At 47.3% G+C, this 18,230-nt stretch overlaps 1 protein-coding gene across 10 annotated transcripts in view; it reads right to left on the minus strand.

Annotated features, from left to right (window-relative positions):
• Positions 1–9,445: 9,445 nt before the first annotated feature.
• Positions 9,446–18,230, minus strand: part of Tfdp2 (transcription factor Dp-2) — a 127,049-nt gene continuing 118,264 nt past the window's right edge. For 9 of the 10 annotated variants that reach the window (XM_010608186.2, XM_010608185.2, XM_010608184.2 and 6 more), the window contains 3 exons: positions 15,480–15,646; positions 12,855–12,960; positions 9,446–12,616 (listed from right to left, as the gene is read on the minus strand). In XM_010608186.2, coding sequence (XP_010606488.1) covers positions 12,433–12,616; positions 12,855–12,960; positions 15,480–15,646 — 457 coding nt within the window. In that variant the 3' untranslated portion in view covers positions 9,446–12,432. The other variant, XM_033759482.1, reaches the window with a different exon arrangement.

Genomic DNA, 18,230 nt, shown 5'->3' on the forward strand with positions numbered 1-18,230 from the left:
CCCCACTGCCCGCTGCCCCAGGGCTGCGCTCCCCCACCGCCCACACCTGTTGTTCCCAGGCCGTCTGAGCTGTACTTCTCTGCTGAGTTTAGACTCAGTCATGCGTGCTGTTTGGGGAGCAGAAGGATCAGGCGTCTAAGGATGAGACTCTGTCTCTCAAAATAAGTCAAAAAAATTAGAGAAAGGGGCAGACCAGAGACAGGTTCCAGCCAGGGTCCTGTGGTGAAGTGGTGGAGTTGGTGGCTTCTGCCTGCCCGACCCATTCCTGCCAGTCTTGGTCCCGGTACCTGACGTCCCTCACCTCTCCTGGGCCGCCACACTGACGGTTGCAGGGGTGGGAGACTGGTGGGCCGGCACAGCCCCCCAAAAGCGTTCTCCCCAGCTTCCTGACTGGCTAGGGTGGACACCTGACTCGGGTGGGCAGCACAACACCTGGGCCGGAGCTCAGCGCGGACTCCTGCACCTGCTGCCCATCCTGCCGCTACTTAGAAGACTCCTGAGAGGGGCAGTTTGGGCAAAGAAGTGGGTGAAGAGCAGCCACCTGCAGATGCCAGGGACCCCTACTTCCATTCTGTGCAGCTGTGCACTGTACAGAGCGTAGGGCTGGACTCATGCAGAGAAAAGAACCATCTCGCGGCCTTTCTGCCAGCTCCGCCTAGTAAGAGATGATCATTTAACCTAGATTTGTTTGCCTGGAACTTAAACCACATACTTTCCAGACCCGAGGGCCGTCCTGAAGGGACTGGGAGCTGCTCTAACCTCTTACTGAGCACAGTCTGGAGCTCCAGTGCCTCTGGAGCTACCCTGCTGGGGCTGTGTGATGAGACAATAACTGAACCTGTTTCTTAGGATTTTGGTCTGTCAAGATAGCGTTACGTGGGCCAGGGATTTAGCTCAGTGGTGCCTCGCCTGCCTGGCAGATGCAAGGTCCTGCGTACGATCCCGGGTTAAGTACCTAGACAGTACCTGGAAGTTAGTGTTACCTACGCCTTCAGTGCTCATCACTGCTGTCTGGGAGCTAATTATTTTCCTCCTTTCCAGTGCTTCACATTCTGGCCAGGAGTTCCCTTTGCCCAGGCCCAGGTCCTGCTCTTTTCCCCTACACAGGCATTTGAGGCCAGTGCCGAGACTCACTCGGGGCCTGGGAAGGTCTTCTGAGGACGGCCGAGAGGCGTCTTCCCCAGTCAAAGTCTACTTGCTAATTCAACCTAGAAACCTGGGGCTCATCCCCAAGGAGGTAGCCGTAAAAGGAGCTGAACTAGGCGCGGAGGTGGAGTGTAAGAGAGGGTTACAGACCTTCCTGCGGCAGCTCCTTGACCTTTTTGGCACCTTTTCGTGCATGGCCTGCAGATGCAACTGTGGGTGCACAGAGTGGGAGGGAAACAGCTACCCTCGGCCCAAAGGTCCTTTTCCCTGGGCTTCTGAGTGACCCTGGGCTGGGCTCACTTTAAACCAGAGGTGTGGAAACTGGGCTGTTTTATAGCTCAAGAATGGGCTTGGGGCTAAGGGTTTGGCGCCCCGTGCAGTGGCGGGAACCTTGAGCTGGATTCTCTCACAGGGAAGTAAGGGCTTTTCCCTCCCTCGTAGAGTAGAGTGGATGGTGGAAAAAGGTCCCTGGGTGGGACCAGGTGGAGATATTAGATCTCTGTGGGACCTTGGAATGTCACTTCCCCTCCCTGCTGCTCAAGTTTCTGCGGGAGGCAGCACAGAAAGCAGCTGGAGCCATTAGGCCCAGGGTGGTGCTGGGGTACTGGGGATTGAACTCAAGGTCTTTGCACTAAGCTACATCCCCAGCCCATTTTTAATTTTAATTTTGAGAAAGGTTTCACTAAATTGCTAAATTGTCCAGGCTGGGCTTGATCTTGTGATCCTCTTGCCTCAGGCTCCCAGAGTGCTGGGATCACAGGTGTGCACGACCACACCTGGCTAAGGCCTTCCCAATCTATCTCTTACTCAACTGTTTTTGACTTCTCAATTTCTGGAACCGAAGAGGCTAAATCTCATTCCCTCCCCTGCTGGTCGGCTTCTCTGGGCGAGTGCCTTCTTGTTAACAGCTTCCCACACTCCAGTATGGAAGAATGCAGTGGCTGCTGGTTAGAACGAGCTGGTACTGGACTGGGGCGGGGCCGTGGGAGAGGGAGCAGCTGTGTTGGTATTTGAAACACAGATTGGCTTGGGGTTTGACAAAAATACCTAGCCCTCTTCATTTCCATGGTTTCTTTCTGGCTTATCCGAAATGAACTGCTATGAGCCACGTGGTGGGAAGAGAAATGGTGCCGTGTACAGGAACCTGGGCTGGCGGGAAAGCGGCATTAGGTTGGTGTTGCTGGGCGGCCCCGGTATCCACAGGCAGGAGCTGGCCACACCCTGCTCAAAGCAAGAGTCCATTTTGATTCAGCTTATTTTGTTGCTAGTAGCAGCCAATGGCTTCTGTGGCCAGGAAAATGCCACCTTTGTAATGTTATATGCTTCCCCACCTGGCTGTCTGTTGACTCAGCGCAGTGGTAAGGACAGGACCATAGGGGACCATTTTTTCCCATTTGCTCGGGTCACTGAAGGAAAAGTGAGGGCACCGCTGGGTTATCTGAAACTAAGCAAAAAGTTCATGGCGGGGGATTTAGCTCAGCGGTTCTGCTGCCTGTCTTGCAAGCACAGAGTCCCTAGTTCTATCCCCCGTACCAAAAAAAGGTCCATATACTTTGAGAGTATGCCATTCATTCATTCAATAAATACCGAAACTCTATACTTCAAGTACTGAATCAGGCTTTAAATTTACCAAGAAGGAAGTCCACATGTAACAGACAAGTTCCTGAGTGTATTTTTGAAGACTTCCTAATGTCTGAGAAATGAAGATACTCACCTGTTTCCCTTGCATTGAAAGTTAAACTAGTGAAGAATTCCTGGGTGTGGGTGTGTGCAAGCAGCCCAGGCTTTCCTTCTTCCTCTTCCAAGCAAGGATCCAAAGGGGTCGGGAGCTCCTTGGAAATCCCAAACCACCTACAGCGAAATCTGTGTGTGGTGGGCGGGGGGGTGCACAGGAGAGGAAGACGGTAAGGGCAGGCAAAGTGCACACTCATCTCCCCTACTGACACTTAAAATCTCACGGTGGGGGGGGGGCTGGGATGTAGTGGCACAGAACTTGCCTAGTGTGTGCAAGGGCCCTGGGTTTGATGCCCCCTCCCCAGTTGCCTGGAAAGTTAGCAGACTGTCAGTTGCAGGCTGTGTTCTACACCTGATCTTAGCCAAAGGTTATAGAACACTAAATCCTACAGGAAAATTGGAATTTTGGTGCATAGGAATTATTTTATGAGATTTGGAACACATAGCACATATTCAAAGAGATGTCAACTAAAATTTCTCAAATGACACCTCATCTGAGGCCATCAAATGAGGACACGCTCCCGCCTCACCCAGTGTTTTTCTTTGGCCAGGTCTGTCTTTAACTTGCACAGTCAAGTTACCTAGAAGAAGTCTTTTCAATCTGTTCATTCAGACCCAGCAGTCAAGGACTCTTAGAATAGCAATTGGGAAAAGCAAAAAACAAAAAACAGCAACTGGTGTTCACTAGGCAGTGAAAAACTAAACAAAACATAACAGAAGGAGACCTTCCTTGAAAAGAAAGTCTTGTATTACTGTTTGTTTCTTGTAAGAATCTTTTTGGTGCATGTCTTGTACTCTGAGTGGCTACTTTGAAGAAAATGATACACAGTGTATAAGCTATTTTATTTTCTTATTTTGTTATGAAGTTTTACTTTTTCACAAAATAAAAAAAGAAGCGAGAGCGCAAGTGACCACCGACCAGATACTGCAAGCCACTTAGGGTCTGAGCCTCCCGCAGCCGCTGTGGAAGGAACACAGTGGCTTGGACTGAGGCAGAACCCTCTAGCGCCCCCACAGCCTGCATGGCTGATAATCTGGGTATTGCAATTTTCCCTTTCTGTTTATTCCGCTTTAGGATTTCTCCCCGACCTCTCCCTTTGTCTTGACGACTGGGAGTGGTCACAGCCTGCCCCAGCAGGCACTTGCCTCAACCCCGCACTTTGTTTACCTTTATGGTTTTGCTCCTCCCTTGGGCTCTGAGAAAGGGCTCTGGAGTGCAGGGGGAATAGCGGGATTAGGAGGACGCACTCCCGCCTTGGCCAGTGTTTTTCTTTGGCCAGGCCTGTGTTTAACTTGCACAATCAATTTACAGAGAAGTCTCCCTCAGAGTCGTAAGGCCACCTTTGTGGTAGAGATCTTTAAGCAAGTATTTGTGGAGCTGTTTCTTGAGAAACTTCAGAAGCCTCTGAGCCTGAGCCTGTGCTGTCTGCTAACAGTCTCTCCTTGAAGACAGGTGACTCCTGATGATGCTTTCTGGCCAGTAACCCCCGGGGTTGAGGCCAGAGCCTGCCACTTTCTGCTGTCTGTTGTCTTCTCCAGAGGATGGCGGCCAGGCCAGACTGCACAAAACGAGGGGCACTGAGACAGTGCGTTCCGCCACATAGATGCAATGTGACAGCTTGGGTTTTGGTTCTTAAAAAGGCTTTCCAATGGGCCGAGGGCTTAGCTCAGTGGTTCTGCCGCTTACCTGGGAAGCGCCATGTCCCGAGTTCCACCCCTGGTACCAAAAAAAAAAAAGCTTCCTAAAAGCATTTATTAAATAAAACTCTTGTCACTTGTTCCCACTTTTCACTGTTTAGCGATATACACCCTGAGTTTTGGTAAAATTTGAGGAAATGGTCAGTTGGATTTTCACATAGTCATAGGAAGGGCCGAAGACCTTCATGCAGAACAGCTCACCACTCTTGTGGGCAGAGAGCTTCTCTCCTCTCCAGTGATGTCACAAATGGCAGGTGATATTTACATGTTCTTAAAACATATCTGGTCACAGTACTTGTTATTGTCCTTTGGGAAACAATACAATCTTCATTTGGTACAGGTTTAAAAATAAGTCTTAACCACGAACAGCTGCTGAGCCTGGTGGTACACACCTGTAATCTCAGCACTTGGAAGGCTGAGGCAGGAGGATCTCAGGAGCCCAATCTGGGCAACTTGGTGATTCAATGAGACCCTGTTTTAAAGTGAAAAATAAAGGATTTGGTATGTAGCTCAGTATTAGTGTACTTGCCTAGCATGCGTGAGGCAATAGGTTTGATTCCTGGCACTACACACAAACACACACACACACACTCCCCCGACAAAAAAGTCTACTACTTAATAGTAGAACTTGAATAACTCCAGTGGAGATGGTGCCTTCCAGGACCATCATTTTGAGACTTTCGTGTGCTCTTCTCACAATTTTAACTGAGCTCTGGCTTTTAAGAGGTGTGGTTGAGTGTGAGGGCAAGAGAGAAGAAATCAATCCCCTGACCTTAGTGTAAGAGAGGAAGGAGTAGGGCAGGAGGACATCAAGAAGGAAGTGGTTGGTGATGGTCACTGTGTCCCAGTAGCAAAGATGGGCAGAAAACAATTTGCATGAAAGCGATTTTGCCAAGGTTTACTTAGCTTTCTGTGGGAGGCTCCCCATCAACTGGTCTTTACCTCTAAGCACTGTGTAACCAGAGATTTCCTGAAAAGAAAGTTTGTGCAAGGGGCTGGAAAGGCCTCTCAGGAAGGGCAAGGAGGTGAGGTGCTGCGGCAGCCAGGCTCCGGCGAGCACCACAGCAAGAACAGAAGCAGTTCACCTATCAGAGGGACTCAGAGAAACAGCTGTGGCAGCTGGCACAGAAAAAGGCAAGCCGTCGTCTTCTCCCCAATCTGTCACTCTGGCTGAGCCTCGCTCAACCCCTTGAGCTCTGCAGGCATCGTCCCTGGCAGCAGTGTCAGGGGGCCGCGTGGATGCAGCCATCACGGCACCCCCAAAGCACTTCCCTATGGCCAACACACTGCTCCCCTAAACGGCACTAAGAAGAGGCCGCTACACAGCAGCCCAGGCTCACCCTGCAGGGCCACCTTGGCCTGCTCTGTTCAGCTCTGCGGGTCTGCAGAAAGAAACCCAGGTAGCGACACCCACCTGAGCGCCGACCTCACCCTCTACAGCGTCGGTGCTTAATCTTCTGGGGCACAGGCGGTTGCACTATGTGGGGCACCTGCTCCCTGGAGCAGGTGGACCCTGAGAGGGTGGCCGAAGCTCCTGAGAACAGGGGAGACTCCGTTTGGGGTCTGGCGAAGGGACAGAGCATTGTGCTCGCTTTGATGCGTGGCGACACGCGAAGGCACCTTCTCTAAAGGCCATTCGGCCAAGTTGTTTCCAGGATTTTAAAGATGTTACTTTTCAGGCTATTATTTTCTGACGTGACATTTAAGAAGGCAGGAAAACAAGGCTGGTGACACAGCCTGGGGACACCGGAGCCTGCGCAGGGCCTGGCATGGAGTGGCCGGGGAAGCAGGGGGGCTGACGGTGCGGTAGGAGCTCCTGCTGGAGATCTGGGAGCTCAGAAGCCGCGGTGGCCCTGCAGAAACCCAGAACGCGTGGGCTGCCTCTGGCGGGACTGGGATAGGAGAAGGGTCAGACAGCACCCACCACCCCAGCAGCCTCCTCAGCCTCTAATAACGAGAACGTTATTTTAAATTATTTATTTTTCTATAATACATTTCATTCAAATCATAAAAGTCTAATACATTTTTTTTCTCAAGTACAACTCATTTCAGATGTTTTCTTTCCTATAGGATGGACAGAAATATTCACATTTGAATTGACACAAGTGTCACGCAGAGCTCATTCAACTGCAGCTTCCTAGGCCCACCCCGTACTTCTGAGAGATGGACACAGCCCTGCCCCGTCACTGCCACCACAGGTGGTCCAAGGGCCACCCTCACCCACTGGAAGCAACTTCAGGAAACCCAGGAATAATTAAGTATACAGAAATAGCTCTTCTATAAAATTTCCATATAAAAATAATGGTATTTATTTACAAAGTCTGAGATCCTACAAAATAACCTAACAGGTTAGGTACTTCAGTCTACCTGGGACTGCACGGGGCAGGTCAGACGTGGCCTTCGCCTCTCCCTCGTCTACAGTGCTGAAAGCGGGTGGCGCCACCACGTAGCCTCCATGCAGATAAAACCAGAGCTGTGTTTTTTTGGAAACAAAACCTAACAGCACAGGATGAGGGCAAAGCAACTTCCGACACAGTGGACAGTGACCCGGGCTCACAGGCACCGGCCCGCCCTCTGTCCTGAGGTGGTGGCGAAGACGGCCCAGGAGCTCGGGGCTGAACTGTGGTCGCTGCCCCTACAGTCGGTCAGTGGGTGAACTCGCCATGGTACTAGCAGGGCACACGGAACCACAACTGCCCAGAGAAGCCTTTTATAGAAAAGCAGCTGGGTCAGCAAAGACCTTTTGGTGTGAAAAGAACCTCTGACCTAGTCTGAATAGTCATGAGGCCATCTGTGTTAGATGCCCGGCACGGTGAAGGGAGCGAGTGACAACTGGGCGAGACTACCGTGATGCATGACAATTACGGCTTTTACAATCCACGCAGGGTCGGGGGACGAAAACAAGCTATAGTGTGCTACAGAAGGCTCGCTCGGCCCTCGGCCTCTCCTCTCCCCATTGAGGCTGCTGCCTGGGGAGGAGTGAGTTTCTTCCCAGCTGGGACATCTCAACCCAGGGCCCCTGATCTGAGGCCCCAAGCCGCCAGCACACGCGGGCTGGGGAGGAGTTCCACTTCTGCTCCTCCGCTGTTGGCACTTGGTGACACCCGGGGCCAATGCTAACCGAAGGCCGTGGGGAAGGGTGGTGAAGGCGCGGCTGGGGGGCCGAGAGGCCCTCACAGGAAGCAGCAGCCAGGGGGCTTCATGCAGACTCTGCAGAGGAAGGCAGAAGACCAGGCAAGCCTCCTCCACGCCTCTAACTGAGCGAGCCTCCGTCAGGCCTGGGCCACGAAGGCAGGGTTCTGCCCCCACTTGAGCTATGCGGGCTCCCAAGACAGAGAGGCAGGCCACGGGGGTGGGGGGTTCCAGTTATGTCCCCCGCTTCTCCCTTAGTGTATTAGGAACATAGATGTGCATGGGAAAGCTGGATTCCACAGATTAAGCAAACGCTTTCGGAGATTTTTTGGTTATACAAAGGGGCTATAGTTCCTGAGAATGTTATAATTTATGTGGGCATTGAGCTTGAAACTTTTAACAGGATAAATATTAAGCAATTACCAGGCTTTTTCCCTTTAAGTAGGCATTTGACCATGAGTGGAAGTTTAGAATTCTGTGCCAACCGTGAATCAGGGCAGGAAGGCACAGGTCCGAAGGCCACACAAACGCCGCGGTGCAGGCTTCTGCAGGCACATTCATGGGCACCAGGATGGGGACCCCTGGCGCATGAAAGTGGACACTCAGGAAACTGGCCCAGGCCACCAGAGCCAGCCCACCTGCAGAATGATTACCTTGTGTATTTAATATGGAAAATAGGCCTTTATGTATCCAACAGCTCAGAGGACCTGTGCAAAGTCCCCCATTTCCAATTGTTTGGCCATTGTGCTGGTTCAACTGGAAGGTAATAAAGCCGGTAACGAGAACACCATGGGCTCACAATTTTATTTTATGGGTATTACTGGTAGCTAAATTTGGTACTGTACTCTTTAAATAATTTTTTTCCAAACCCCACCCTATGCACAGTGCAGTTTTAAGGTGTATGTCACAGGTCATTGACTAGGGACAATCTGTTTTGTTAGGCAAGAGAACTGGACACTGAAAGGCCCCTGAGTCATTCACAGACTGGGCATGGTGGTTCACACCCTGTAATCCCAGCTACTCAGGAGGCTGAGCCCAGCCCCGGCAGTTTATTGAGATCCTGTCTTAAAATGAGGAGGGGTGGGGCTGGGGCTGTAACTCAGTCCAAAGGCTCTGGGTTCAATCCCTAAAACCACACACACAAAATGTGAATTACTTATGAAGTAATCAGGCTCCTCTCTGGGTGTAGATCTGGCAGAAACGGCTGAGGCTGATCCTGTTATCTACTAACTACCCCCCAACATACAGACTCAGTACCCAGGCTGAAATCACATCACAGTTGCCGTAATGTTGATGTCTGTATCACCTAAGAAGCCAACAAGAGTTTTGATTTAGCAAACAGCCATATGACAGATGCGTGAGAGTAGCAGGTGAGCCACAGCTCCGCGCCAGTGATTTTTTTTTTTTTTGGTACCGGGGATTGAACTCGGGTCCTTGCGCTTGCAAGGCAGGCCACCGAACCGCTGAGCTAAATCCCCGGCCCTCCATGCCAATGCTTTAAGAGGCAACTTTCCTTTCAAGGACAGATCCTGGCATTATTTTTCAAATATAGCAGAGTACGGTTACAACTGCAAATGCTGTTAATGGAAGGAGTTATCCTTTCATCCTGGTAAAAGAAACTACAGAGATTTATCTATTTATTTTAAGGTACTGGAGACTGAAACAAAGGCCTTTGCACTAAGCTATCACACTAAGCCCCAGCCCATTTTATATTATTTATTTTGAGACAGGGTCTTACTAAGTTGCTCTATGGGGCTCAAACTTTTGACTCTCCTGCCTCAGCCTCCAGAGTGCTGGGATATCAGCACAGGTCAGCATGCCCATCCCTGGTACTTCACTAAGGAATGAAACGGAAGGATGCCGAACAGGTTGCGACCCACCCCTCATTCCTGGAGGCAGCAGGCACCAGTGTGAGGAGGACGGTCACCCTGAGCCCCTTCTCGCCCCCTCCTGCCCTCAGTGACCATAAGGCACAATGTCTACAAACACTTACTGCAGATGTGAAGAGTGCAGAGACACTGGCATGGGGACAGGTGAAGACACCTTGGCTCTGCCGTGTCCCGGCAGTGCTTTCGCCATGGAGGGTCAAGGGCACAGCCCTGGAGCTCCTCGCTGCCAGGCTTTGCTGACTCTGGCTAGAGGGAACAGCCACAGGGGCCCTCAGCAAGGAAGGCCCCTCCCCTCAAGCTCCCCAAACAGCAGTGTGACCAAGCAGGGCAGTGAGTGTCCCCAGGTAACTTCGTGTACCATTCACACAAAGCAGCCTAGGAGTCATGACTGCAACTTCTTCACTTTGACTCCTGTATGAATGTGACTCAGTGTGGACTCGGACCCCAGACGGTATGAGTATCAGAGATACCGAAGAACAGAATTAATCTTTCCCAACACCTCAACCTAGTTGTTTCCAGGTAAGGTCTGAGACCAGCAACATGAGGCAGTGACCACAGTGTCACTGAGCGAGATGTCCTCAGCAGTGACCCAAAGGCATCACTGAGAAATACAGACATTCTTGCCAACGTCACACACCGATGGCTGGGAGGGCAGTGGTTGGGAACCACGATGGATGAGTTTTTGGTTTTTTGTTTTTAAAGCCCACATTTTATCAATTTAAAGCACTACAGCAACAGAGGGAAGATGCAAGGAAACAGCTTCCCAAAAACTCCTAACAAGAACTGTGGTATTTAGGGGCCGGGGCTTTAGCTCAGTGGCACTGCACCTGCTTTGCAAGTGCAAGGTCCTGAGTTTGATTCCCGGTACGGAAAAAAAAAAATCTGCTATTTAGAAAAGAAGTGGGTATAATTCATGTATTTTTCTTAAATTCTGAAATCTATCTTGAGAGATGTAACTGAGTATTTTGAAAACCAGAAGGGCATCTGTGGCCCTTGGCCTCTCTGGCTCCTTGCTAGGTTTCCTTTAGGTAGAGCTGAGACAGCACAAGCCTGGTACACCAGGCAGCAGCTCCTTAGAGGACCACATAGGAGAGCCCATTTCACCCCACCTGTGCGGGCAGAAACAGCTGTCACAGGCTTGTGGCACCTGCCGCCGCCTCTGCAGCACTCTGGACGGCTTCCATCTGAGAGAGGTCTGCTCAGCACTCAGCTCAGACGGACTCTGTTCAACCTGCCATTACCTCTCTTCCCCTATGAACACGCCAAGGCTTAGTTCTGCCACAATGAGAGCTGTCTCCAAGGTGCCTAAGCTAAAATTGTGTGATCTTCTTCGTCAGTGTTTGCATGAGGTCCTAATAAAAATGTAAGCCAGCTGAAGCCTTCACCTACAGCTAACTGGAGCACGGCAGGAGAGCTTTAGAAGGCTTCCTGGGGCGGAGAGCAAGGAACCAGTGTGGGCCACACTTGGGCCTGGGCCCACAGTCACTAAATCCTTATGGGTCAAGACAAAATTTTAAAGTTAATTCTTCTGAGTCTTTGTTCCCTTTTAAGGCCTTACTATATAATTAAGTTGGGGTTTGGGCCTGGTGGCTTATGTCCCCCACTCCTTCATTCAGAGAAGCAGCGATCATGAACAGCCCAGTGCAGTATTTCCAACATCTTTGGCTATAAAACTGCACACTACATACCAACTACTGTGTATCCAATCAACCGGAGTGTTCAGTGTTTTTCGCAGAAACACCAAAAATTGGGTTAGTTTCAAATACAGCTTACCTAGGAATAAATCTAACAAGGTCATTTTGATTAATTAAAATGTGGAAAAAAGGTAACATGTACAAGAAAACATTACTGTTCATATTCTTGAAACAGACTTTTCTTTCAACACAAAAGTAATGACATTTGGTTCATTTTCACAAATTGCACACTGGGTAAAAACCACACAATTACTTCAGAGAGCGGTAGGCAGGCAGTTTGGTCAAAGGAATTTGCTTTTCTGTTTCATAGCAAATGAAAAAGCTGTATGAAATGCATAGCTTTGATTAAAACTACAGATACAGTTCCCTTCTCTGTAAAACTCCAGATTTAGAACGCTGGCAAAAGGCAGTGCTGGCAAATTTTAATGCACGTGGAAATGCTTTCTATTTTGGCTTCCATTAAGTAGCCCTAGTAAATCCTATGCACCAATGCATTGGCTAATAACGATCATATCAGTTTTACTATAAATTACTCTAAACGTCACTTAAGTACTTAAGAGTTAGCGCTTGCTCCTTTCCGAAGCTAAGGCAGCAGATGCGTAGAGCACTTCAGCTAGACTTCCGGCATTCAGCAGCGAATCTGTGCTCCCAGGCCACAGGACTGCAATCTAGTCCCCTCGCCATACACCCCCAAATGAGGACTTCTGTTCACTTCTGCCTGGTAAAAGGCAGCCCAGGAGAGGGACAGAAGCAACACGACCATGGCTGAGGACTGATCCTTGAAGCGATCGCGATTCTAACTCGGTTGCATGGCTGTGAGGAATACAAAGCTCTCACTCTAGAAGATAAAATAAGCCTCACTCCTGCCGCCACTGTGGGGATTACACCCCTTCTACCTCCTCAGAAAACATACTTTGTTTCGATGTGATCTACTGCTCTGCTGGTCAGTTTTCATTCATGCTATGTTAACTTTCATTTCAATCATCTCAGCCTTCACGTAATTTGCTTCTTGTGTTTCTCTGGTTTTCCCTGAACACACTGCAAACAAAGGCAAAGACTGAAGCAATCATTTAAAAAACGACCTCACACTAAAAACACACATGAGCATCAAATATTAAAATGTGACTTTTCTCTCATCTTTATTCTGGAGAGGAGGAATCCTCCTCGTCTTCTTCCTCGTCTTCATCGTTGAACGAGCAGGGGGTCTCGCCTCGGGACTCAGAGCAGTGAGAGGCTGCGCTGCTGGACTGGTGACTGTTTGGGGCAAGGAACTGCCCGGTTGCTAAGGCCACTTCAGCATCCAAGCATAACCCTTGGTTTACACTAGCAAACATTTAAAAACACACAGGTTCATTAATGCAGTAGTGAGAGTCTTTCTAAGACATATGAATAAAAACAGGAAGGAGGTGCCGGGGCAACACATACCACAGACCTGCTCAGGACTCGCGCGGCAGTGAGAGATGCCCTGGCTCGCCCCTGCAGAGTTACGACTTTGTGGTCTGCCATTTCATTTACTTACGTACTTATTTTTTGTCTTTCTAACTTAGAAAAAAACACATACCTTGATTGGGGTAAGGTTGTACCGGTGGTCAGATCTAAATTTGATGCTGATTGGGCAGAGTTCAAAAGTAGTCCCTGATTTAACCAAGAAGGTCCTGTGGAGATATCTGAGAGAGAAAGAGAAAAAAGTAGGCTCTGTATATTCTGTGCTGCTGCTGTTATAGTGTGAAAAAAAGCAGAGATAATTCACGGATAAATCTGTTCTTAACTATAGCTAGACAATTCTGCTACCCTAGGAAGAACCCAACTTTCAAAAAAAAAAATGCAGACTAATATAGGGAGACAGAATTTAAAGTAAAATAATCATAGACTTTATTTTTTTCCTTAGAAAACACCTCCAGAAGGCTTCCCAGGTAACTGGTGTGTGTGGGATCTTGGACAACTGCTCCTCTCGCCCTTGACCGTGGTGTTAACTAACAGCCACAGCCAAGAGATGAGAAGAATCGGTCAAATCAGAAGTGTCTTAGGTAAGAAGGAAGCCAAGGCCCCACTCCTGGAAGACTGATACACACATTTTTACTCAACCCTTGCTTTATCATTTTTTAAGTGACTGCGGGTGAACTTGATGCTATTACTTATCAAAGATCCTCTCTGTTTCCGACAAATTTTTTTCCCGATGATCTTTGCTTTACAATTCAAACTTGCCCTTATTTTTAAAAGTCTTTTTTTTTAAAGTTATGTTTTTAATGAAGATTTTTTTTGTGGGTACTGGGGATTCAAACTCGGGTCCTTGGGCTTGCAAGGCAGGCGACAGCACCACTGAGCTAAATCCCTGGCCCTTAATGAGGGAGGTTTTTAATGCAGTCGTGTTTTTAACATGGTGACACAGACATTACAGTTTACAGAAACTATTTTGGGTAAATCCTTGCAATCTTATTTTCTGTGCATATGCCATAATGATATCACAACACTAATCAATTCTTACTGCAATTTTACTTAATAATTACCTCCCTATTTAGAATGTCAGCTCAAAGAAGGCAATAACTGGAGCATATAATATCTAAATGATACTGAATGAGAACTATCTCTTTCAACTGTGACTATAAGAAATAGGCAGTTGAGGGCTGGGGATTTAGCTCAGTAGTGTGGCCATCTGCCTCAAAAGCGAAATGTCCTGAGTTCAATCCCCAGTACCAAAAAAAAAAAAAAAAAAAAAAAAAAAAAAGTTGAAACATTAGAAATATACTCTGAAAAAAGAAAAGATTTCACTTACACTGTAAGATAAAACTTAACATACTCTCACAAAATGTGATCTGCCAAAACAAACTTTTTGCATGGGATCCACACAATAGTTCTCACACTTACCCAAGAGCTCTTCTGTACCTTTCCGCAGGAAAGGCACACGTTCCTTCCTTTGAACTACCCAGAAATCTGTATCCTAGTGTGCAAATGAGGTTAGGAAGAGATCAAACTACAGAGTCTGCCTGCTCACCTCAAGGCTTCTCACTGGGCATGAGCTAGTCAAATTCTGTTGATTTACTGGTAAGCCTTTTCTTTAGACCCTGCTGGGAGTCCAGTGTGACTGGGTTGCTAATGAGACAGTAGGATGCAGGGCAGAGAGTCTGGGGAGGGGAAGCAGGGGAGATAGTCACAGGATGGCTGAGGGGTGAAGAGAACAAGGAGTCACCCTTGGAGAAGGCAGGTGGTACCAGCTTAACAACCAAATCCAACAGAAACCAAACCTCAGTCAACAAACTCTTCTGTTGTGACAAAGGGCCAAAGTAAATACAATTAAAATCATCATCTTTCTTATATTTAATATCTTAGAAATATACTATTAAAATGCTGTTTTAAAATGACACAGATGTGTTTGATACCCATCACTGCGAAACAAAACAAAACAAAAAGAAAACAATAGAAAAAGTGACATACAGGGGCTTACACCTGTAATCCCAGCTTCTGGGGAGGCTGAGGCAGGACCGCTTGAACCCAAGGTATCTGAGGCTGGCCAAAGCAACATAGTAAGACACTGTCTCAAAAAACCAAACCAAAGGGCTCGGGATTTAGCTCAGCGGTTCGGTGGCCTGCCTTGCAAGCGCAAGGACCCGAGTTCAATCCCCGGTAGCCCCCCTCCCCACCAAAAAAAACACCAAACCAAAATAAAATGCAATGTGAAATTCTAAGTGAAAGCAAAGGCAAGCACATTGTTTAAGTATTCAAATTATATTTGTAGAATATATATTTCTACAAACTAGGACAATCATGATTTCTACAAATATCTGGATCACAGAAAATGCAAAACTTTTTTTAAGTGGTGAGCCAGCCAATTTACAGCCACAGAAAGTATGTGGTAGAGATGTAGGTTCATGATATTATAAAAACCCACTTAATTTTTGAAAAAAGCTCCTACACTTATTATACAAAGTGTAATAAAATTTAAAACAAAACATTTTTTTTTTTTTGAGACAGGGTCTTGCTGTGTAGTTTAGGCTGGCTTGAACTTGCAGCAACAGTGCCCCTGCCTCAGCCTCCTGAGTGCTGGGATTACAAGCGTGTCATGCTCAGCAAGTGTTACAAATTTCAATGTGGTGAAACTGGCACACATTTTCTCAGATTTTACAGCTCTTAGTAAGTCAGGCTTTGACCTTTAGTCAGGGCCAGCAGGGGCCAGCACTGGGTAACATACCTGTGATGTAACTTTCTAAAGCCTTTGGCACCAGCGATTTAGCCAGTTTCAGGTCCTCCAGAGAGCACTTGCCTGACTCCAGGCCAAAGGACATTCCCATCCGCTTCAGGACTTCTATGTCATCATGGATCTCAAAGGTGTTGTCAAAATTAAAGAGATATTCAAACCTGCAGCACAGAACAAAGTAAGGATGGGGTTGTCAGTACTGGAGACATCTGAGTGGTTCTGGGCCCTGTACTTTTATGTTAAGGATATATATATATATTTTTTTTTGTGGTACCGGGGATTGAACTCTGGTCCTTGCGCTTGCGAGGCAGGACACCAAAACGCTGAGCTAAATCCCCGGCCCTGGGCCCTGTACTTTTAGAGAACCAAGGCTTAATGTTAGCCATGGTTTTAGAAACTCACCATTTAGAGCACCGAGTCATTCTGTTGTGTTCAGTCATTTTTGTTGTACTGACCTTTCAAGCAATTGATTTCCAATTAAAATAGCTTTCTTGAGACAGCAGAAGTCCATATTTTTGTTTTTTGTGTGTTTTTTTTGGTGCCAGGGATCAAACTCAGGACCTTGAGCTTGCAAGGCAGGTGCAGTGCCACTGAGCTAAATCTCCGGCCCTGTTTAGTGTGTGTGTGGTGTTTTTTTTTGGTTTTTGGTTTTGTTTTTTTTTGTTTTTTTGGGTTTTTTTGGTTTTTTGGAGACAGAATCTCTTCTGTACAGCTGAGACTGACCTGGAACTCACTATGTACCCCAGGCTGGTCTCGAACTCACAGCGATCTTCCTGCTGGGATTACAAGTGCTGGGATTAGGGTGTGCGCCACCATGCCTGGCTGGTGTTTTGTGTTTTTTGAGACAGGGTATCACTATGCACTTCAGGCTGGCCTTAAAGTCATTATGTAGCCCAGGCTTGCCTCAAACTTGTGGCAATCCACCTGCCTCAGCCTCCTGAGTGCTGGTATTACAGGCGTGCATTTTCCTTGCACTGCTTAAATCCGTATGTTTTAACCCTAATGTTATTAGCAAATAGGAGACAGAATTTTGCTCTAAATTCAATACTTTTCTTTTTTTTTGGTACCGGGGATTGAACTTGGGTCCTTACACTTGCGAGGCAGGTGGCAGAACCACTGAGCCAAATCCCTGGCCCTAAATCCAGTACTTCTCAAAGCTGTCAATAGTTCTGCCATAAAAGCAAAACCTATCCCAGCACTCTGGGAGGCAAGTTCAAACAAACCCGGCAATTTAGCTACTTAACGGGACCATGTCTCAAAATAAAAATCGCATAAAATGGCTGGGATGTAGCTCAGCTGAAGTCTCGGGTTTCATCTCCTCATACAAAAAACAAAACAAAAAAGTCATTTTAATTTGATGTAACCCTACTATAGCTGGTTATTAGCTTTGAGGAAAACATATCTTGAATGCTTACTTCATGAGTCAAGTGTTCACTATAGCATACTTTAGCTAAGCATAAACAGAAGATCTTTTTTGTTTTTTGGGACACAGTCTTGCTTGATACGTTGCCAGGTGGATCTCAAATGTGATTTCCTGCCTCAGCTCCAAAGTACCTGGGAGTATAGGCATGTATCAGTATGCCTGGTTTAAATAAAGACAACAAGCTGAACAACTTTTCAACACTGTCATGAAGGACAAGGTAGTGAAATGTTTTAAAGAAAAGGTGGTATGTGTAATACATATTTGCACATTTCCACATGTCCCTGAAAAGGGCCCCAATCTGGGCAACTAGCTGCCCAGCACAGCTGAGAGGCGATGTGGGAAGACATATTCCGCTGGCCTCCTGACCAGGCCTATGACACTTTCATCACAGGCTATAGCTCTGAAGGGACAGGGTGCAGGTGCAGCTTCTGGAACATTGGTGGCTTTCATCTCACTATGGAATTCTCTCCTCTCTCTCTCTCTCTCTCTGTCTCTCTCTCTCTCTCTTTTTTTAGACAGGGTCTCACTATGTAGCTGAGACTGCTCCGGAACTCACTATGTAGCCCAGGCTGGTCTTGAACTCACAGTGATCCTCCTGCCTCAGCCTCCAGAGTGCTGGGATTACAGGTGTGGGCCACCACACCTGGCTGGAATTCTCTTAAAATCATGTGAAGGTGAAATGTTTTATAAAACATCCTAGGTCAGAGAAAAACTTAACAATTTGAAGCAAGATGCCTTACTTATTATTTATTTATTTATTAAGATGCCATATTTAAATACTCTAAAGTATATTAATAAGTATTAATAAGTTTTTAGGAAAAAAGTCTGAAGTGGATCCTTTGGCAAAGAGATAATTTCAGGCATCTGTTCAAAGCTTATGGCTTTACAAACTTAAGCCTCATTGTGGGAAAGCCTCTTGCTTAATTAAGGGAAAGATTGCATCACCAAAGTAACCAGCAGACAGGGCTGTGCAGCCACCTTCAATAATAAGTGCGCACAAGCTTTCCCATGCAGTGCTGGCCAGGTAAAGACTGAGTCAGTGGCCACCCAAGGCACAGCACCCAAAGATTCTGGCCTACTGAACAGTGTCCAGGAACCTACAGGCCAGCAGTTTCAGTGTCTTGGTACCGTTTTTGACTTAAAAGATTAGCCGTAGGAAAAGGATTTTATAATCTGCCACATAAGTGGTCAACTTTAAAGTAACTACAAGGTGAAGTTTGGGGAGATTGTTTTTCTGAAAAGATGTTAACAGTTCCCTCAGATGTAGGTTTTTCAATGAATTTGTAAGCTCATGAAAAATAATAATTCAGACATATAACATT

Source organism: Fukomys damarensis, unplaced genomic scaffold, assembly GCF_012274545.1.
Source record: "Fukomys damarensis isolate Sample0158 unplaced genomic scaffold, DMR_v1.0_HiC HiC_scaffold_37, whole genome shotgun sequence".
Taxonomy (NCBI): Eukaryota; Metazoa; Chordata; class Mammalia; order Rodentia; family Bathyergidae; genus Fukomys; species Fukomys damarensis.